At 32.3% G+C, this 17,670-nt stretch overlaps 4 protein-coding genes across 9 annotated transcripts in view; 2 read left to right on the top strand and 2 right to left on the bottom strand.

Moving 5' to 3' along the window:
• Positions 1-353: 353 nt before the first annotated feature.
• On the top strand, positions 354-1,617 carry LOC115882240 (adenylate kinase). Its single transcript, XM_030900161.1, has 3 exons — positions 354-641; positions 697-933; positions 989-1,617. Exons 1-3 carry the CDS (start codon positions 531-533, stop codon positions 1,376-1,378), a joined length of 738 nt encoding a protein of 245 aa, XP_030756021.1. The 5' UTR covers positions 354-530; the 3' UTR covers positions 1,379-1,617.
• LOC115882238 (WD repeat-containing protein 35) lies at positions 1,598-6,575 on the bottom strand. 2 transcript variants are annotated; one of them, XM_030900159.1, is made up of 19 exons: positions 6,490-6,575; positions 6,319-6,430; positions 6,082-6,254; positions 5,767-6,030; positions 5,540-5,705; positions 5,336-5,475; positions 5,067-5,285; positions 4,758-5,010; positions 4,414-4,684; positions 4,116-4,356; positions 3,839-4,017; positions 3,580-3,783; positions 3,364-3,507; positions 2,997-3,192; positions 2,584-2,796; positions 2,417-2,525; positions 2,085-2,344; positions 1,878-2,002; positions 1,598-1,817 (listed from the first exon to the last, which is right to left on the bottom strand). In XM_030900159.1, the coding sequence occupies exons 1-19, from the start codon at positions 6,511-6,513 to the stop codon at positions 1,643-1,645; spliced, it is 3,468 nt and encodes a 1,155-aa protein (XP_030756019.1). In that variant the 5' UTR covers positions 6,514-6,575; the 3' UTR covers positions 1,598-1,642. The 2 variants fall into 2 exon arrangements, with proteins under 2 accessions (XP_030756019.1, XP_030756020.1); XM_030900160.1 differs by having other exon boundaries at positions 2,085-2,341.
• A 1,850-nt stretch (positions 6,576-8,425) lies between these two features.
• LOC115882349 (protein disulfide-isomerase A6 homolog) lies at positions 8,426-10,304 on the top strand. Of its 2 annotated transcripts, none has more exons than XM_030900373.1 (5): positions 8,426-8,615; positions 8,682-8,875; positions 8,930-9,160; positions 9,223-9,908; positions 9,965-10,304. In XM_030900373.1, exons 1-5 carry the CDS (start codon positions 8,600-8,602, stop codon positions 10,122-10,124), a joined length of 1,287 nt encoding a protein of 428 aa, XP_030756233.1. In that variant the 5' UTR covers positions 8,426-8,599; the 3' UTR covers positions 10,125-10,304. The 2 variants fall into 2 exon arrangements, with proteins under 2 accessions (XP_030756233.1, XP_030756232.1); XM_030900372.1 differs by having other exon boundaries at positions 9,220-9,908.
• Positions 10,305-11,582: 1,278 nt separating this feature from the next.
• Positions 11,583-17,670, bottom strand: part of LOC115882566 (rho GTPase-activating protein 7) — a 65,829-nt gene continuing 59,741 nt past the window's right edge. For all 4 annotated transcript variants that reach the window (XM_030900741.1, XM_030900743.1, XM_030900739.1 and 1 more), the window contains 2 exons: positions 15,033-15,328; positions 11,583-12,847 (listed from right to left, as the gene is read on the bottom strand). In XM_030900741.1, coding sequence (XP_030756601.1) covers positions 12,119-12,847; positions 15,033-15,328 — 1,025 coding nt within the window. In that variant the 3' untranslated portion in view covers positions 11,583-12,118. The remainder of the gene's footprint in view (positions 12,848-15,032; positions 15,329-17,670) is intronic.

Genomic DNA, 17,670 nt, shown 5'->3' with positions numbered 1-17,670 from the left:
AATAATATGTTAATGTAATTAACGTATTATTTGTGTAAAACTGTGGTAAAAAATGTTATTTTTTAAATTAAACATGAGATGTGGACCATTTATCCCATATTTAGTTTAAAACGTAAAAAAAGTAGGCCACACGGCGTATATTCGGTTATCTATATATAATTTTTTTAATGTAAAATTGCCATTGTGAAATACAAGTTTTTTAACGTGACTATTGATGAAGATAATCTGATCCATTATCTATTTTTTATTTTTTTTTTTTAGTACCGTTTATAATAATATCCTTAATATGATGTTAAATGAATAGGTAGGCAACCAGCAATATATATCGCTCGTTATCTTGTCTTGTCTTGTCTATGGTTAAAATTTGTTAGGTTAGGAGATAAGAAGTGTCGTTGTCAATATATTTTTTTATTTCACTTTTCACTAATCGGTCTTCCAGTTAGTTATCATTACATTTGGAGGTCATTTACATAACAACTTGGCGTATTTAAGTTGAAACCTAGCTTTCTAGTAAACGTAGTAAACCAGAAATGGCTCCTTTGGCCGCTGAAAAAGTCGCACCGCTACCCGAAGGGGGAAGTTCAGAGAAAGGAGTGAAGGCTGTGCTTTTAGGGCCACCAGGTTCCGGTAAAGGAACAATGGTACGTACTTTTACCTTTGCACCTTTTATTGTTATTTATTTTTATGTAACCGTAGGCTGCATGGCTTAAAGACAAATTTTGTCTTTGCCATCTATCAACTGGAGATATGTTAAGGGCAGAGATCTCTTCGGGTTCCGAATTAGGTTCGAAGCTCAAGAAAGTCATGGACGAGGGCAAACTTGTTAGCGACGATTTAGTGGTTAAAATGATTGACCAAAACCTGGACAAGCCAGAATGTAAAAGAGGATTTTTACTTGACGGTTTTCCGAGAACTGTTGTACAAGCTGAAAAAGTTAGTATTGACAATAGATATTTATTACAAACATATATTTTATACGTATTTTTAGCTTGATGACTTATTGGAGAAAAGACACACAAAATTGGATGCCGTAGTGGAGTTTGCTATCGATGACAGTCTACTTTTCCGTCGTATTACTGGGCGTTTAATTCACCCAAATAGCGGCAGGTCATACCATGAGGAGTTTGCGCCTCCAAAGAAACCCATGACAGATGATATTACAGGGGAGCCGTTAATTAAACGATCCGATGATAATGTGGATGCTCTAAGAAAAAGGTTATTAACATATCATAATCAGACAAAACCATTAGTTGACTATTATCAAATTAGAGGTATTCATTATCGTATTGATGCTTCTCAGGCTGCTGCCAATGTCTTTAAGAATATTGATGAAATTTTCCTGAGGAAACTTCAAAGCAGATCCTTTTCCAGGTTATAAAGCGTAGCTTTTCTTAAATGGTTGCATTTTGGTTAGTTCTGTTATTTTATGTATTATTGAATACCTCTTCATCTTTTCAGAGTATGTTAAATATGTGTCAGCATTTAAATTGAGGAAGTTCTGCATGTGGAACTATTTTTTCTTCATTGTTCCTAAATATCATTGTTTTTAAATAATTTAATGAATATTTTTGTATTGTTACTTCAATAAAAACAAATCTTTAAATATGAACAAATAAATACTTTATTTTTTACTTTAATAATATTATTGCCTGTCGATTTTTGTGTGGCAAAGAGGACATGAATTTAAAAACTCCATTTTCCTTTGAAGTGCTGGGTGCTTGCAGATTTTGCAAAACCACATTGGGCCTTCAACTATCGACGTACCTGTTGCCACACATGTAGGGAAATGTATTTTGCAATGAGGGCATACTGTGTTCCTATATAAAAGAAAAATATTTCTAAATAAATCTATAAATATGTATTATAAATTAGTATACCAATCTTGTATATTGTTATTGCAATTGTCGCATTTAACCGATTTTATTTTTACATTAATGGGTTCATTTTGCCTGAAAATATCCCAAGCCAATTTACTAAACTGAGTCTTATCTTCAGAAGTGATCTAAAAATAAACATAATCAATCATCGGACAAGATTGTTTTTGTACGTTTAATAAGAATATATAAACAAGGGTTTAATCTTACATTATCCAACGACTTTAATCTCATTAAAGCTTTGGAACAAATAGCAAAGGATCTGTCAAGACAGGAAGTAAGTGAGAGAAGAGAATAAATTTCACATTCCGGTATATAATCGCCATATTCTTGCAGTTTGTAAGAAATGCGAAGAGCGTCGTGTAATTTTCCTTGGTAAAGCTGATTTTGCGCTAACATATAATAATGGTAAGCTTCAGCTCCTTTCCATGCATTCTCAAAAATCATCGGATCAAATGTTTCACCATCTACTTATATAGAAAGGAAAGCATACATTTTGATTTATTTCGTCAGTGCCATTATATAAAGTTTTTTTTTAATACCTGCTTTGGGTAAAGTTTTAGACATTTCCACTAATCTCGCCGCATATACATAATGTTTTTTTATCGCTACCAAGTTTTTTATTGGTTTTTTTACTTCACTTTCTGCCAGCTACAATAGTAGACGATATTTACAACAGAAAGTATTTGATAAATTCTTTATCTCTTACTTTAAATGCATGTTCTGCTGCCTGGATATAAAACTTAGCTTGCACATTTATTTCGATAGCAGTCATAACTTGATTCTGTCCAATCAAGTGATTAGTATATTTAAGTAACAAGTCAGATATTTTTGTAATGTTATATTTCTTAGCTAAATCAATGGCTGCGTCCCACCTGTTATTCAAAATGCACAAGTCTATGGCCGATTTAATTTTTCCCACCTAAAAAAACTTTAATTAAAGCTCCGTCTACACATACCGTTTTACGTGTCAGTCAAAACGGAAGATTGTCTTCCGTTTTAATTCAGCTCATGTGAAGGGACCGTTTTTGCGTCTAAGCACAAGGTTTGTTTTGACTGAACAGGTAAAACGTTATGTGTAGACGGGGCTATAGGTTTTTTTGCTGGAGGAAATTTAATTACTTTAGTGTAAGCCTTGATGGCTTCTTGGTGGACGGCATTTGAGGCAAACATATCTGCAATCTTTTCTAACAAATTATCACCTTCAGCAAGCTGATCTATCATTAATTCTAAACTTTTCCAGTTTTCCAAATGATAATAACAGTCAATAATTTTCGAAGTATTTTTAGCCATTTCGTAATATTCAATTGCAGAAGCCCTAAAATATTGATATTACAGGGTGTCCTAAAAAGTTCGCAACAATTATTGGGATTTTTTTATTATTGGACGTTTTAGAGACTCCTCCTAACTTTGAACGAAAATGATTCAATAATAAAAAAAAATCCCATATCTGTTGAACTTTATAGTGATTAATATTTTTGACAGCTACCAATTGTTGAAGTGATAAAAATAATCGGCGGTAGAGTTGTATGCAGTTTTTAAGAGATAGTCCGGAGCTGTTACGCCATTTTTTAATATCTGAATAACCCTAAACCAATCTCCTAGGGTTTGACGTAGATTTAAAGCCAAGTCGCTGAAATATTTTGCAATATGATAAAACATAACATACCTAATCTAATCTTATTAGATTTGATGCTATCTATACCTTCTATCAGCTTCAATATAAATTTTTTCGGCTTCGTCAAAGTTCTTAAAATAAGTCGATATTCGGGCACTTTTAATGGACTCGTTATTTATGTCTCGAAGTTTTTTGACGAACTGGACGTTAGCGTAATCTTTTGCTCTAACAAAACAAGCATCGGCCATGTTAAGGTTCTTTTCTTTTAGCGCTGCTTCGGCTATGAGTCTCCTAATATAAGAATATTTTAAAAAGTCAAGCAATTATAAATTAGATGTTATATCACCATAACCGCGGGTGCCTGTTATCTTCTACGAATTGAGCGGCTTCGTTTATTCCAACCTTTTCAAGCAACTGTCTAGTATCTCTAAGACTTTTGATTTCAAGTTTTATTAAATAGTCCTTACTGGGCTTTTCTGGGTTGTCCATTATCTCGTCCAATAATACCGCTTCAACTTCCAAATCCTGCGTTTAAAAAAAAATTGTTTTAAGAATCAGTTAACTGTGATGGGGCTGATGGGGTATTTTGTTTCAGTAGCCCCGTTTACACATAACTTATCTACCTTAAAACTACAAATATAGCCTGAACAAGCTATTGGTTCCTCAGGATAAATTCCTTTAAATATATACATTCGCGTCTTCTCCATTATCGCCAGAAGTTGCGGATTATCCGAAGCCCAACACATGGCCCAAACATCTTTTCTTTCCAGTTTATTGCCTTCCAGACCTGTGGAAGGCCTACCATGGCCTTCTGATATGTCCAACACTGTCATAATACCAGATATATCGATTACTGACAACCTCCTAGAACAATAAAACTTATCCAGGTGGGAAACAAGTTAAAAGATATTAATTTCTTACGTTGAATTGCAGTTTATTGCAAGTTTGTGTGGTCGATTTGGAATCTTGTAACGATTAGTGAGTACAACGTGGGGTAAAATGTAATAGTGAATTAATCCTGATTCTCTACCTATGGCCAGACACGTATCTGTAACAACTAGACAACAGATAGGGTCTACAGTTTGGTGAGTGCTAACAGGTATCTGAGTGGAATTATCTAAATCTTGCAATATTTCAACTGCTCCAGAAGGATTATCATCTATATGAAACATTTTTGAGCGTGCTGTACCAACTAAGAAAAAAAAAATGTTTTCAAAGATACAGCAATGAAGGATATAAGACCCTTATGTTAGCTTAAAACCTACCCATCATGGACTTAGGAGTTTTGTAGTGCCATACAATAAAATTACTTTTAGAAGCTGCAAATATCTGGTATGAATTCATAGCCAGGGCTACTGGTTCTATATTAATATATTTTCCATCAACTGGTGTACCTAAAGTATTATATAACAATAAACCATATTTACCAATCATATCTGTCTCTGATAAAGTAGCAATAACACAGTAGTCTCCGCAAGACGATATAGATAGTACTGTGCTTAACCATCTTGTATGACACTGAAACAGGGATTTTAATTTTTGTTTTATTTTTGTATAAATACAAAAAATATTACCAAATTATTTGTAGTATCCCAAAATGTCAGAGATATTCCAGTTCTTCCTGGTCTACATGACGTAAATACGACTGTTTTCTTAAAATAGCACCATTTATAATCGGGCCGAATATTGGCAAAATACACAAAAGAGTCCACAGCTAGTGCAACTCTTAAAGAACCGCCTTCCCAAACACAGCTTGATATTGATGATCCAGGAACTTTCAATGTCCGCAAGTGCTACAAAAAAATTAATTATTAATTTTAAAAATATTATTAATAAAACTGACTTCTCCAAATGGATTATAAAATTGAACAAGATTAATCTCCTTCTCGTTGGCGAATTGTTTTCCAGAAATTGCTAGTAATGATCCGTTGTGATTCCAGCTACAATGCACAGAAAACATTTTTGTATCTAGGGATATTGGAGCTGAAATAAACTTATATTAAAAATATAGTTTTATATTATAAAGATCATAATTCCAAATTCCTACATGTGTCACTTTCATTCCTCATTAACTGGGCTTTTCCATTTTCAAAACAAATAGCTAAAGATGGACAAGAAGAATTCATAATGCCACCGGAACCGTTATACCAAGCTAAGCCTACAATTGGTATTGGATCATAATTTGTATCATGACAAAAAACTGCTAATCTCATCTGGAATATTGTACCAATTGAATTAATAATATGAATTTTGTATTAAAGTCTATTTTATTACCACAAAATTCCCTTGATTATCATATAAATGTAACTGCCCATTTTTTAAAGCAAACAAAAGAAGTTTTCCATCTGGTGACCACTGTACTCCACAGAGTGGAGTATGTTTTAGTTCTTTGCCCCAAATTCTATTGCCTCCTACACATCCTACTATTACTGCTCCGTCTTCGTAAATAATACAAATTTTTTGGCCATCACTACTCCATGCCATACCTACTACTGTCGATTTTTTTCTATTATTTATCATTTCCTCATACCAAGCACCCTAGGAATATTTTAAATTGATATAATATATATATTCTAGCTCTTATTATACCTTATAAAGCATCCATACTATAATAACCCCATTAGAATCGCTTGTTGTAAGTTTCTTATGTGGCTCATTCCAAGTTAATACTTTAATAGTATCACTATGCCCCTCAAGCGTTTGATTCATTGAGAGATTACTTGTAGTTGTTAATTTTCTATTTTTTATCGTTGCTTCGTTACCTGCAGTATTAGTTTTAGGTAAGATAATAGCTGCTTCAGCTGCTAGAATATCGAAAGGAATTACCTAAGTCAAGTTTTAACACTTTTAAAAGTCCGTTGTCTCCGCCGACTGCTATATATCCATCTTGCTTGTTCCAATCAAGTGAGTGGATTTTTGTATTGTTTGGAATTGCTATCTAAAATGCAAAGAAGTTAAAGTTTAGTGATATTAAATTAAATAATTTTTGCATTTTACTTTTTTACTTAAATAAAGAAACATTTTTGTAAAACTTCAAATATTTGTTGTCACCGTTGCTATGGCAATGACCTCTCATGTTAAAACCATAAAATAATTAACTAGAAAGAAGTGTCAACTCTGTGTTAAATCGTGGAAACGCGATACGCCACCGAAAGCCTTCATTGTCGTCTGGAGAACTAATTTTCCAATTGACAGGTTGACATGATAAGGACATGATGGCTTCAATTTCATTTCCGTTTCCGGTTATTCAATGGCGGGCCCTCTTTCAGTTCAAATGTATTTTGTATTTTTTCTTTTCATAAATAAAACCAAAAAAATAATTTATTCACATATATTTATTTGAAATATGGAACAACGTGACTAAATAAATATAAAAATATAGAGGATTGTATTGCTTCAATACCAATTAGTTAATTATATGCACTTTTAACGTAAATAATTAGTTAAGGTATAAGCATGACTTACAGTAATTTGTAAATAAACACACGTATTCGCAGACTTCAAGGACAGAAAACGGACACAGGAACATGAAAACGGGAGGCTTATACAAAAACCTGAAAACAGAAAAACAAATTTTTTTATACTAAAATTAACAATGTAAAAATATCAATAGGTATAAAATATAAATATACTGTTTAAAAAAGCGTCCATTATTCCCAAAGAGACCTGGCTTATAAATCAAAAAGAAGCAAAAAGAGACTTTTAGTCGAATAACATAATCAGATTCATCAGTCCGATTTATTGCATTATTGACAATAAATGCTAAATGTTGGCTATAGTTAAAAATGATCTTACCTTGCTGTAAATTGTTTCCATTTTCAAAAAAATCGCCGATCAAAGAGATTATAACACCATTTTCTTGCATCTAAAAAATGTAAAAACCGTGTTTATTTACTACCTATTTTTCATATACATGGGACATACCTACTACTGCAGAAACGTCATTTTCTCCGGGATTCTTCATGTAATATATATTTTATATACTTTATTACCTTTATATTTATAAATTTCAGCCGAAATATTAAATTGAACTTCCAAAACGAAACTAAACGGAATGAATTAATATGGCGTCGAATATTTTCTAATTGTTCTAGAACAAATCTGAAGTTGTCTCTGAAACTGAAATTTGTCAATTCTAAACACTGTGAAGTTAGACAATAGTTAGACAGAAACATTGCTGTCCTTGTCTCGGCGGCCATACTTGTCGTGAGGAGAATGACAGGAATGACACTAATGACTGTTTCCAATTTTCCTATTTCACTGTCACCCCCTGGTTAAAACTGGAGGTTATTATACCATAGATTAAATATGTAGAACATGTAGCCTGTACAGTGGGTTGGAAGTTGAAGAAATCAAGACGAAAGCAAAAGAGTATACAAAATATGGAGGGCTATACAAAATTTACAAAAGTTTGCCTTTAGTTATAAATAATTATTTAAATATCAAATTGTTATATATCTTTTTTTCTATTCTAGAAGCTTGAAGCTACATTAATGGTACTGAAAATTAAAGAAGAATAAGATATATAGACTATATTTCGTCCCATTGCTGCATTGCATAAAGATGTTATTGTTAGTAACTATTCGATATTAAAATAAAACAAATAGCCAGAAATCGTAGTTAATGACTTTTGCAATCGATTCTCCGCTCCAAAACATAGTTAGTGATTGAATTTGGTTGTTCGGAAAAATGTTAGTTAGTGACTTTTGGCAGCAATAGGACGATTTATTCCTAAATCGGTCTATGTCTATTAGGATTAGCTAAGAAAACAAGTCCTAAGTGCATTAGGTTTATATCTACAATAGAATTTTTTAGTTTTACAAGAAATTTATTATATTTACTCATGTAAAACTCAAATATTTGTATTGTAATTGTTACACTGAAACAAGCCTTCAAATTCAATGTGGTATTGGCAGTATGCTTGTTCTGTGGTGTCTATTCAGTCTAACCAATAAAAAACAACCACGATCCAAGAAACTTTTGTGTTGGTGTCAAGAGGTTTTTAATGTCGGTTAAAATATTATTTTCACACCTGTAGTTATATTGCATATTAGAATATCAGTAGAGGGTTTACCGGGGTAGGGGCGTACCGAGATAATTAATCACAATGCTGAACGTTTTAGGTAAGCTATTTGAGCAGTGTAATATACATTTATGTTGAGTACTATAAGCATTTTTATATTTTGTAGTTCTCACATTATTGGTTGGTTCATCTTTGGCTCTTTATACCTCACGAGGAAATGTTATTGAACTAACACCTGCTAATTTTGATAATTTAGTAATAAAAGGGGATGAAGTATGGATAGTTGAATTCTTTGCCCCATGGTGTGGACATTGTCAAAATCTTGTCCCAGATTACACCAAAGCAGCAAATGCTTTAAAGGTACGTACAACATGTTTATTTTGATTAATACCAAAATAAAACTTCTATTAATAGGGAGTAGTAAAAGTGGGAGCAGTTAATGCCGATGAAAATAAAGAATTGGGTGGTAGATATGGTGTTCGAAGTTTTCCAACAATAAAAATTTTTGGAGGGAACAAAAACAAGCCAGAAGATTATCAGGGAGCTAGAACAGCTGAAGGAATTGTGAATGCTGCATTGTCAGCAGTCAAAGCCAAAGTGAAGAACTCGTTAGGTTTAGGAAGTAGTTCTGGAAGTTCCTCGGATGTAAGAAAAATTGTGTAATTGAGATTTTACATAAGTATAATTTATGATTTTTTTTTCAGAAGGGAAGTGATGATGTTATTGAATTGACTGATAGTAACTTTGATAAACTTGTTCTACAATCTGATGATTTGTGGCTAGTTGAATTTTTTGCACCTTGGTGTGGCCACTGCAAAAATCTTGCTCCTCATTGGGCCAAAGCAGCTGCTGAACTGAAAGGCAAAGTAAAACTTGGTGCTCTGGATGCTACTGTAAATACTGTGAAATCTAGTCAATATGGTATCCAAGGATATCCTACTATTAAATTCTTTGCACCTGGGTCTAAGTCATCTTCTTCTGCTGAAGATTATGATGGAGGTCGTACTTCCAGTGACATTGTAAATTGGGCACTGGAGAAACTTGTCGAAAGTGTACCTGCACCTGAGATAGTTCAAGTTGTTTCTTCAGATATTTTCCAGGAACAATGCGAGCAAAAACCGCTTTGTGTTATTACCGTGCTTCCACATATTTTAGACTGCCAAGCTGAATGTAGAAATAACTATATAAAAATGTTAACAAAACTGGGAGATAAATTCAAGAACAAAATGTGGGGATGGATTTGGTCAGAGGCTGGTGTACAGCCTGAAATGGAGAATGCTGTCGATATTGGAGGCTTTGGATATCCTGCAATGGCTGTTATAAATGTAAAAAAAATGAAGTATTCAATACTAAGAGGTTCCTTTTCTGAAAGTGGCATATATGAATTTTTAAGGTAGTACAATTTGCTTATGTTTATACAGTTTGTTTATGTAATCTATATTATTTCAGAGATCTTTCTTATGGGAAAGGTAATACAGCTCCAGTGAAAGGTCAAGCTATTCCCAATATTGTAACGACAGAATCTTGGGATGGAAAAGATGGAGAACTGCCTCCAGAAGAAGACATAGATCTTTCAGATGTAGATTTAGATGACAAAGATGAATTGTAAAGAAACTTATAAGACTTATTATCTCCCCTCATATAACAGCCCTTAAACTTGTTTGTGTATGAAATGTTTGTGTATTAAATGAAACAAAAAGACTACTTTAATATTTTGTAAGATGTTTCTTTTAGTCAGTAATATAAAATTTGTAAAATTTATTTGTTAATAAACTATTTTTAAGAAATCTAATATGCTGTTTGAAAGTATAGTACTTTTCCAGAAGTTCAGGATAAATGAAACATTATTTTATTACAAGAATAAGTTTTATATGAAAAATTGTAAAAGGCAATACAAAAATAAAATATCACATATTTGAACATTTGAAAAACACTAAATATTTGAGCTTTTTTTGAACAGTCAACATTTCACTTAAAAATAGATGCCTCATAGCAACTTTGTGTTTGAAGGAATTACATTTTAAATTGAAAATATAAGTCTTAAATCCATACCAATCTTAAATCTAGTAGAAATTAAAAGTTTCATAATCAAACCTGTGATGCTAAATCCATATAATGTCTTTCAGCACCACTACATATAGTCATTTGACATAAATAATAACATTTCTTGCCATAAAATACAACCCCTAATAGTAAAACTCCTGAAGTAATCACCGCAATAGTTTTCAGGTTGATAATTGGATGAGCTTCCTGTTTGTCATCTAAAAATGTTATACCCCTATTTATCAAAAAGGAAACAAAACAGTGTTTAAAATAATACATACCAGCTTGAATAGTCTCTTTAAAATAACCATTTTTTCCCTGTTGTAGTGTTTTGTAAGGAAAAATAATTAGGACTGAAAAAAAAGAGCATTATTTTAATTTCTAGGTACTCGTAGAAGCGCAGTTATACTTACATAAAAAGATAATTAAGCTTTTGTATTTATTACCCATAGTTATTTACAATAAAGTGTTAAGAGTTTAATAACTTTAATAATAATTTCAATTTAAAAATTTGAAGTCCAATGTTTGTTTACAAATATATTTTGATACCACAGAACACAGAACATACTAGATTCTAGTAGACCACAAAAAATTATAGTTTCGCAGATTACTGTTTTAAAGGGAATGTGGTGCCATCCAGGTGCCATCGAGGCAGACCCAGTATTAAAAAAAGTTCCAATAGGAATACATAGATGGCTACTTACGGTATTAATTATGATTTTCTTGCCTAACCAATTAATAAATACTACTTTATTTACAAAAAAGGCGTTAGTTGTTTTTCTTTCTCAATCAGTAACTTCCACAAAATAAAATTTAGCATAGATATTTTTTTGAGATTTAACATTGGGGGCTTTTATTGCGCAAATGAAATGAAATTTAACAAAATGGCGAATGCGCTAAAATACAACTGAATTTAAATATTGTGGTACTTTTTTATTTGTTTAGTTTATATAAACAAGGGTTTAAGAGAATTTCATTATGTAGAATTTTGCCTTGTATATAAGATGAAATAAAGCAACTTTAATAAGAAATAGCTCTTTTATTAATATGTTAACAATAATATACAAGTTTTATACAATACTGGCCCGTAATCATCTTTTTCTTCTCTAAATGGTAATTTAAGTAAATGTTTGAATTTTAAAAATGTATAATAATCTATTTAGAAATAATGTTATGCAATGACTAGTATGACACGTGACAAGTGGGTACCTCAACGTCTTAGTACCCAGTTATTTGAGATTTTATTAATAGTCAGTTTTATAAAATATAAATTATAAAAAAATATATGACTAAAAATATACGCTTAGCTATATACTAGGTATATTCTGACAAGTTATGGTAACGTTATTGGAATTTTAATATTTATATAAAATGGAACTTAAAATAAATAGATTTTTTTTGTGATGCTCTCTTTTGTACCGAAATATGGAAAATATTTACAACATAATGTCCGAAGGTACACCGTCATTACAAAATGATTTTAATGTATACAGATAAGTCCTCGCGCTAATTTTATGTACAATCTTTGGTTCGGTATAAACCCATATTTATGGCTCAGTTCTATACTTTGCTTTCTGGCCCTAACGTATTCTGGTGACTCGAGAATGAACTTTGAACATTCGCTACAAACGACGCCTGCAAATGACCAAAGTGCTTCTGGTACCATTCGGGAGATCTCCCCATCGTATCTACTCTGGATAAATGAAGAAGTCGGGATTTCCCGGATCCACAGGGTTCGATAAGATACCTGGAGGCCAAAATTAATCCTCTGGTCGAGTGAGGCACAGGAAGTGCCTCTGGATGCTCCACAGACGTCTCGATGAGCAAACAACCGTCTTTGGGTAGATTTGTTCGCCATGTTCGTACTATGCAGTATTCTTCAGCGGGACGGGGAGTTATACTGGCACGGACGTATTGAAAAATTTCGCTTTTTTGTTCCAGCTGAGCTACAATTTTCGCTGAGCGCAGTTCCGGATCCCATACGTGTTTTTCTCTGAGAAGTCTGTGCAGTACTTCTGAAGGAGGAGCCTCTATTTCTGCTGTAACCTTCCATAAGCGCAGTGGGATTCCATCGGCTACTTTCTTGTAAGCTATTTCGACTCGAGGGTGAAAAGATGACACACTGATCCATCCTCTTTGTTTTTCTTTTGCCTCTTTTAGTAGATTGGATTCGCATTCTTTCAGATATTCCTTCCAGCCGCCGTTTTTGCTTCCCAGGTCGCTTAACAGCTTGGCTTTGCAGTCTTTCAGCTCGCTTGACTTGCATTGTTTGATGAACTCTTGGGGCACCTGAAAAATTATTTCAATACGGGCTTATAACGGGGAACGACAGAAAATCAAATAGCGTATAGAATGGGAAAAGGTTTTGGAAAAGGAGAAAACAAAATGAAATACAATGGCTGTAACGCATCACGCCCAAGTGCATCTGATGCAATTTTAACTACAATATAATGACGTAACGGTGATAAGCTATTAAAAAAATCATATCTCCGTTACGTGAACGAAATCATTGTCGTTATGTTTGAGTAAACCTTTTTATTTACAGTACGAATTATCTGTGAGCGTTTTCGGTCCTGCAAATTTATAAAACCGACGAGGATCAATAAAATGTACCGGGTATACAGGGTATAGAGCATAACGGAAAACTTCTTTAAAAAGAAATATTTCTTTTAAGGAAATTCGATTTCATACTCAATGCTTTTATTTTATCTTATGGTCGGTCTACTAGTACAAAAAAATACAAACTAATACAAACAAATATAACACTATATTATGGACTTAATGAATAGAAGATAATTTAAAAAGGCAACTAATAGTTCTTAGAAGACTTAGTAGTAAGTAGAGTTTTACACAATATAGCTAGCTCTATATCCTGGATAAATCTAGTTAATTAATATAACTAAGTCAAAAATTAAATAATTGCACTTGTAATACTTATAATTGAAGTATGTTTTTCTTGTAGAAATTATTTTTTTAATAATTTGACGATTTTTGTCACGAAAATTTAAGACATTTCCGGACCCATGTTTATTTATATGAACACTTTCCCATATTCTTGATGAGAAATCACTCTCTGAAATTTTGCCATGTATTTCTCGTACATCCTGTATAAACTTTGACCAAAAATGCCATATAATAACTGCCGTGTTAATAGAAAATCCCTTATCTGATATGTTCAACAAATTAAGAAATTTTCTGGACATACAGGGTAGTCCGAATTATATTCGGGAAACTTCGGCAGTGTATTCTACACATAAAAATAAGTAAAAAAGTTATGTCCTAAATACTTCATTTCGGAGATACAGAGTGTAGAACTTTCATTTTTATTTAAGTCTTTTCCAAATAATTTGTGAACTAACGTTGATATTTGTGGATAAAAATTGGTGTCTGGGTGTTTTTGGACATGAGAAATTTGATTTCGATGTCAATATGACTACTACTTGTAGGGCTGGCCATCTAAAGTTTTTATAACTAATTTGAAGTGTAATAACTTTTCGCCCGTACCTGTATAAAACTAGTGTGTAGAAAAATATACATTTCCGTAATTTTTTACGTAAAAAGTGTTCCTTGGTAAAAATCGCTACGAGCAACCGTTCCGAAGATATTTTTGAGTAGATAGTTATTTGACTGAATTGATAAATTTGGGAAGTTTATATTTTTTGAATTAATCATAAATTTTCTTTCCAAAAATTATGATAAAACAGTTTCTATTGAACTTTTGACACAAAAACATTTCAAATTTATTATTTCAGTCTAATAACTATTTAGTCAACACATGTTTAATTTCTGTCAATGATGAGAGGTATTGATAATTTTGATTTCAAATATCTTGAGAACCATTGCTTGCAGCGACTTTTACCAGACATGTTTTACTTAAAAAATATCGTAAATGTATATTTTTTACTCAGTAGTTTTATACAATTACGGACGAAAAGTTATTACTCCTCAAACCAGTTAAAAATACGTAGGTGGCGCCCTCTGCAAGTAGGAGTCATTATTGACATCAAAATCAAATTTCTCATATAAAAAAACAATCAGACACCAATTTTCACCGAAATATCGATGTTAGTTCAGAAATTATTTGAAAAAAATCCAAATCAAATTGAAACTTCTACACCCTGTGTCTCCGACACTAAGCATTTTAGGACACACATTTATACAAACTTTTTTACTTATTTTTATCTACAGAATGTGTTGCCGAAGATTCCCGAATACAATTCAGACCACCCTGTGTAGACTTTGCTTGAGGTGAAACTATAATTCATTATAATTAAAAAATAAAACAAGATAAGGTGTTTTTACTTTTCATTTAGAACGGAAAATATTTTTTTTAATCTTTTTAATAACACACGGTGTTATATCTCAATTGAAGTTACGACGACGTTACCCCCCTATTCCTATTTTTCATACTTATTCACATACTTGTACATTTTGGAAAAAAAAAGGAATTTAAAAATAAGTTACTGTAACTCACTTTAAACAGCCTGTTGAAGTTCTTGAGGAAGTAGTACAAGCAGTCGTATCCTGCTTTATTTTCGGCTAGCTCCTTAGGATGTGGCGATCCGACGTTTTGCTTGTAGGTCTGTGAATAGTGGAACAAGGATGGTGCGAAACACATCGCCAGATTGCTCTCGTTCATCTGATTGATCTCCGAGTGCTTGGCGATCAGAAGTAGAAAATGCAGAAGTGCTTGCAACACCTCGATGTGCTCGTCAGGCATCAAAAGTAGCGCACAAAGGACGGACTCCCGTCTCAAATAAACGGGCACGTCTGCAAATAAACCATTTCGGAATTTTATCGACTGGTTTTCAGCTTCGAAAACCACTCGAGCTGTTTTCGTTAAGATTGTTTTGGTTCATACAGTGCCACGCAAAAAGTTCCCATTCAATCGGAACATTTTTTTACCTCTGACTTTTGTATGGTTTTAATTTTTTTTGGGGCGAACCAAACGTAATGTAACATTTCATTAATTACCTTATACAGGGTGAGTCTTAAATTAGTGCAAATATTTTCAGGACTGGTAGATCTCGATTCGCGGTAGATCTCGCGAAAAAAAACTCATACGCGTGTTTCTGGTGTCGAAATATACTAGCTACCCCTAAAAATATTTGCATTTATTTAAGACTCACCCTGTATATCTTTATTATTACGCTCTTAAAGCTCCGTCTATACGTAACGTTTTACCAGTCAGTTTTGCGTGTCAGGTAAAACGGAAGACCGTCACTGGCACGTCTGCAAATAAAGTCGCTTATTAAAGATGCTGTAATATATATCAATGTTATTTACGATAGCTTTTTTATAAAATTGAATGATCCAGTCAGTTTTCTGGACAGCCTTCCATCTTAATTGTATAAAACCCTCGTCTATACCATAATCAAGGATAAAACTAATCATTATTCCATTAAATACAAGAATACGTTTTGACTGAATAGGCAAGACTGACAGGTAAAACCTTCTGTATAGATAGGGCTTTAATTTATATTACTCTTCTTCAAAGCGATATCTTTATTTTTATTAATTAAATATCTTATAAAAATATTCCAGTTAACCAAATATTAAGTTAAAAGTGAAATTTAAAAAAAATAATTTAATTTTTTTTGCTCTCCAAACTTTAAACAAACCAAACATCTATGAAACTACCAATTAAATATGGGGACTTTATGCGAGCCCCTGTATATTTTTATATTCAGTTAAATTTCCGCTAATAATAATATCCACTGAACTGGTGATTTTAATATAACTTTGGCGATTAAAAACCAATATAAGCAGGCTTATCTGTGCTAAATGGATTTTTTTACTTAGCGTCAAAAATAACTTGAACCAAATCGAATTTAAATTAAAAAAAAATAATTTACCGAAATAAAGGATTAAAAGCAACAAAATATATTCCTTTTTCGGTTTTTGACGGTAACAATTTAATTAATAATTGACTTAATTTCTTTTTAGTTGTAAGTCAGCTTAATTTTATGGGTAGAACATTTTTCGTCCTGCTGTTCTACCGGACTTATAGCCATTTGATTCATAGAAATATGACTAATTATTTGTTTTTCTAGAAATAAAATTGTATAATATTAGACGGGGGGGGGGGGCTGTCGGTTATGGATGATGCTGTATGTAAGCGGAGACTGGCGAGATAAATCAATAAAAAATAACCTGGAAATATTAAAATAGAAACACTTGTTGGCCTGTTTACAAACCACTAAAATCAATATATACTCTAACGGGATTTATTCTCGACGATTTGAAATGTAGAAGCATATTTTTTTTTTAATTTTGTGAAGCCCTGCTCAGGAGGATTATTATGATATTAAGAAATAACTGAACAATGATGATGACATCAGATAAACATCTGAACAAAAATTAATCTTCTCGCCTCACTAATGGCTTTGCCTTGTAGTCACTTCCTTTTATTTTTTATTAAATAAAACACCGACGAAATATTTAAAAATTCTTAAATTTGTTCAATGGAAAATCGGTTTGAAAGTCCGTTCGAAAGGTCTAAGTATTTTTTAATTACTTTTACTACGCAAGTCAAATTAAAAATATTAATCCTCTGCTATTTTCACTTTTAGAATGGCCGACAGTGTTTACTTATGGTTTATAATAAGGAATCAGCTGTGTATAAACAATTTGGAAGTTTACTTTTCAATTAATATTAATTAGCACTTAAAATAAAAATTGATGGAAAGAAACCACCGAATGACAGTTCTGGTCATAAAAATTACATTTTGGCTTGTAAAAACATTTCGGGATTCCGTTTTGAAATCCCGGGATAAAGAAATACTCAATAAAATTGCAGGAAAAATCTGATGAAAAATGACAATAGCCCGTTGCATTCTTAGATTACGTAGTTATGCTCTTCATATAGCGATGGAGATTTTATTTAGAAATTATAATAGATAGGTTTAAGCCTATTTATGTCAGATAAGAAATTCGCCAAAGTTTTTGTGTATCGATTTCAAGTCTATGATGAATTAAAAAAAAAGAACATTTTTGGAAACAGAGTAAATATAATGCCTCTTTTTGAGGGTTCACGTGTACATGTGCACTTATTGAGGAGTATCTGTTGATTATATTCGGCATAAAATTGCGAATCTTTACCATAATTTGAC

This window comes from Sitophilus oryzae, unplaced genomic scaffold, assembly GCF_002938485.1.
Source record: "Sitophilus oryzae breed Bouriz unplaced genomic scaffold, Soryzae_2.0 scaffold_177_pilon_pilon, whole genome shotgun sequence".
Taxonomy (NCBI): domain Eukaryota; kingdom Metazoa; phylum Arthropoda; class Insecta; order Coleoptera; family Curculionidae; genus Sitophilus; species Sitophilus oryzae.
The sequence above is the reverse complement of the archived record's forward strand: the minus strand, read 5'-3'. Positions and strand labels throughout refer to the sequence as shown.

Bases quoted from the DNA above. Each gene is read 5' to 3' on its own strand.
- LOC115882240 (XM_030900161.1), top strand. From the start codon at position 531: ATGGCTCCTTTGGCCGCTGAAAAAGTCGCACCGCTACCCGAAGGGGGA. The intron at 642-696 runs GTACGTACTTTT...ATGTAACCGTAG, and splicing joins GTTCCGGTAAAGGAACAATG to GCTGCATGGCTTAAAGACAA. The intron at 934-988 runs GTTAGTATTGAC...ACGTATTTTTAG, and splicing joins CTGTTGTACAAGCTGAAAAA to CTTGATGACTTATTGGAGAA.
- LOC115882238 (XM_030900159.1), bottom strand. From the start codon at position 6,513: ATGTTTCTTTATTTAAGTAAAAAA. The intron at 2,797-2,996 runs GTAATTAAATTT...AAGTTTTTTTAG, and splicing joins CCATCAAGGCTTACACTAAA to GTGGGAAAAATTAAATCGGC. The intron at 2,526-2,583 runs GTAAGAGATAAA...CTACTATTGTAG, and splicing joins CAGCAGAACATGCATTTAAA to CTGGCAGAAAGTGAAGTAAA.
- LOC115882349 (XM_030900372.1), top strand. The intron at 8,876-8,929 runs GTACGTACAACA...TTCTATTAATAG, and splicing joins AAGCAGCAAATGCTTTAAAG to GGAGTAGTAAAAGTGGGAGC. The intron at 9,909-9,964 runs GTAGTACAATTT...ATATTATTTCAG, and splicing joins GGCATATATGAATTTTTAAG to AGATCTTTCTTATGGGAAAG.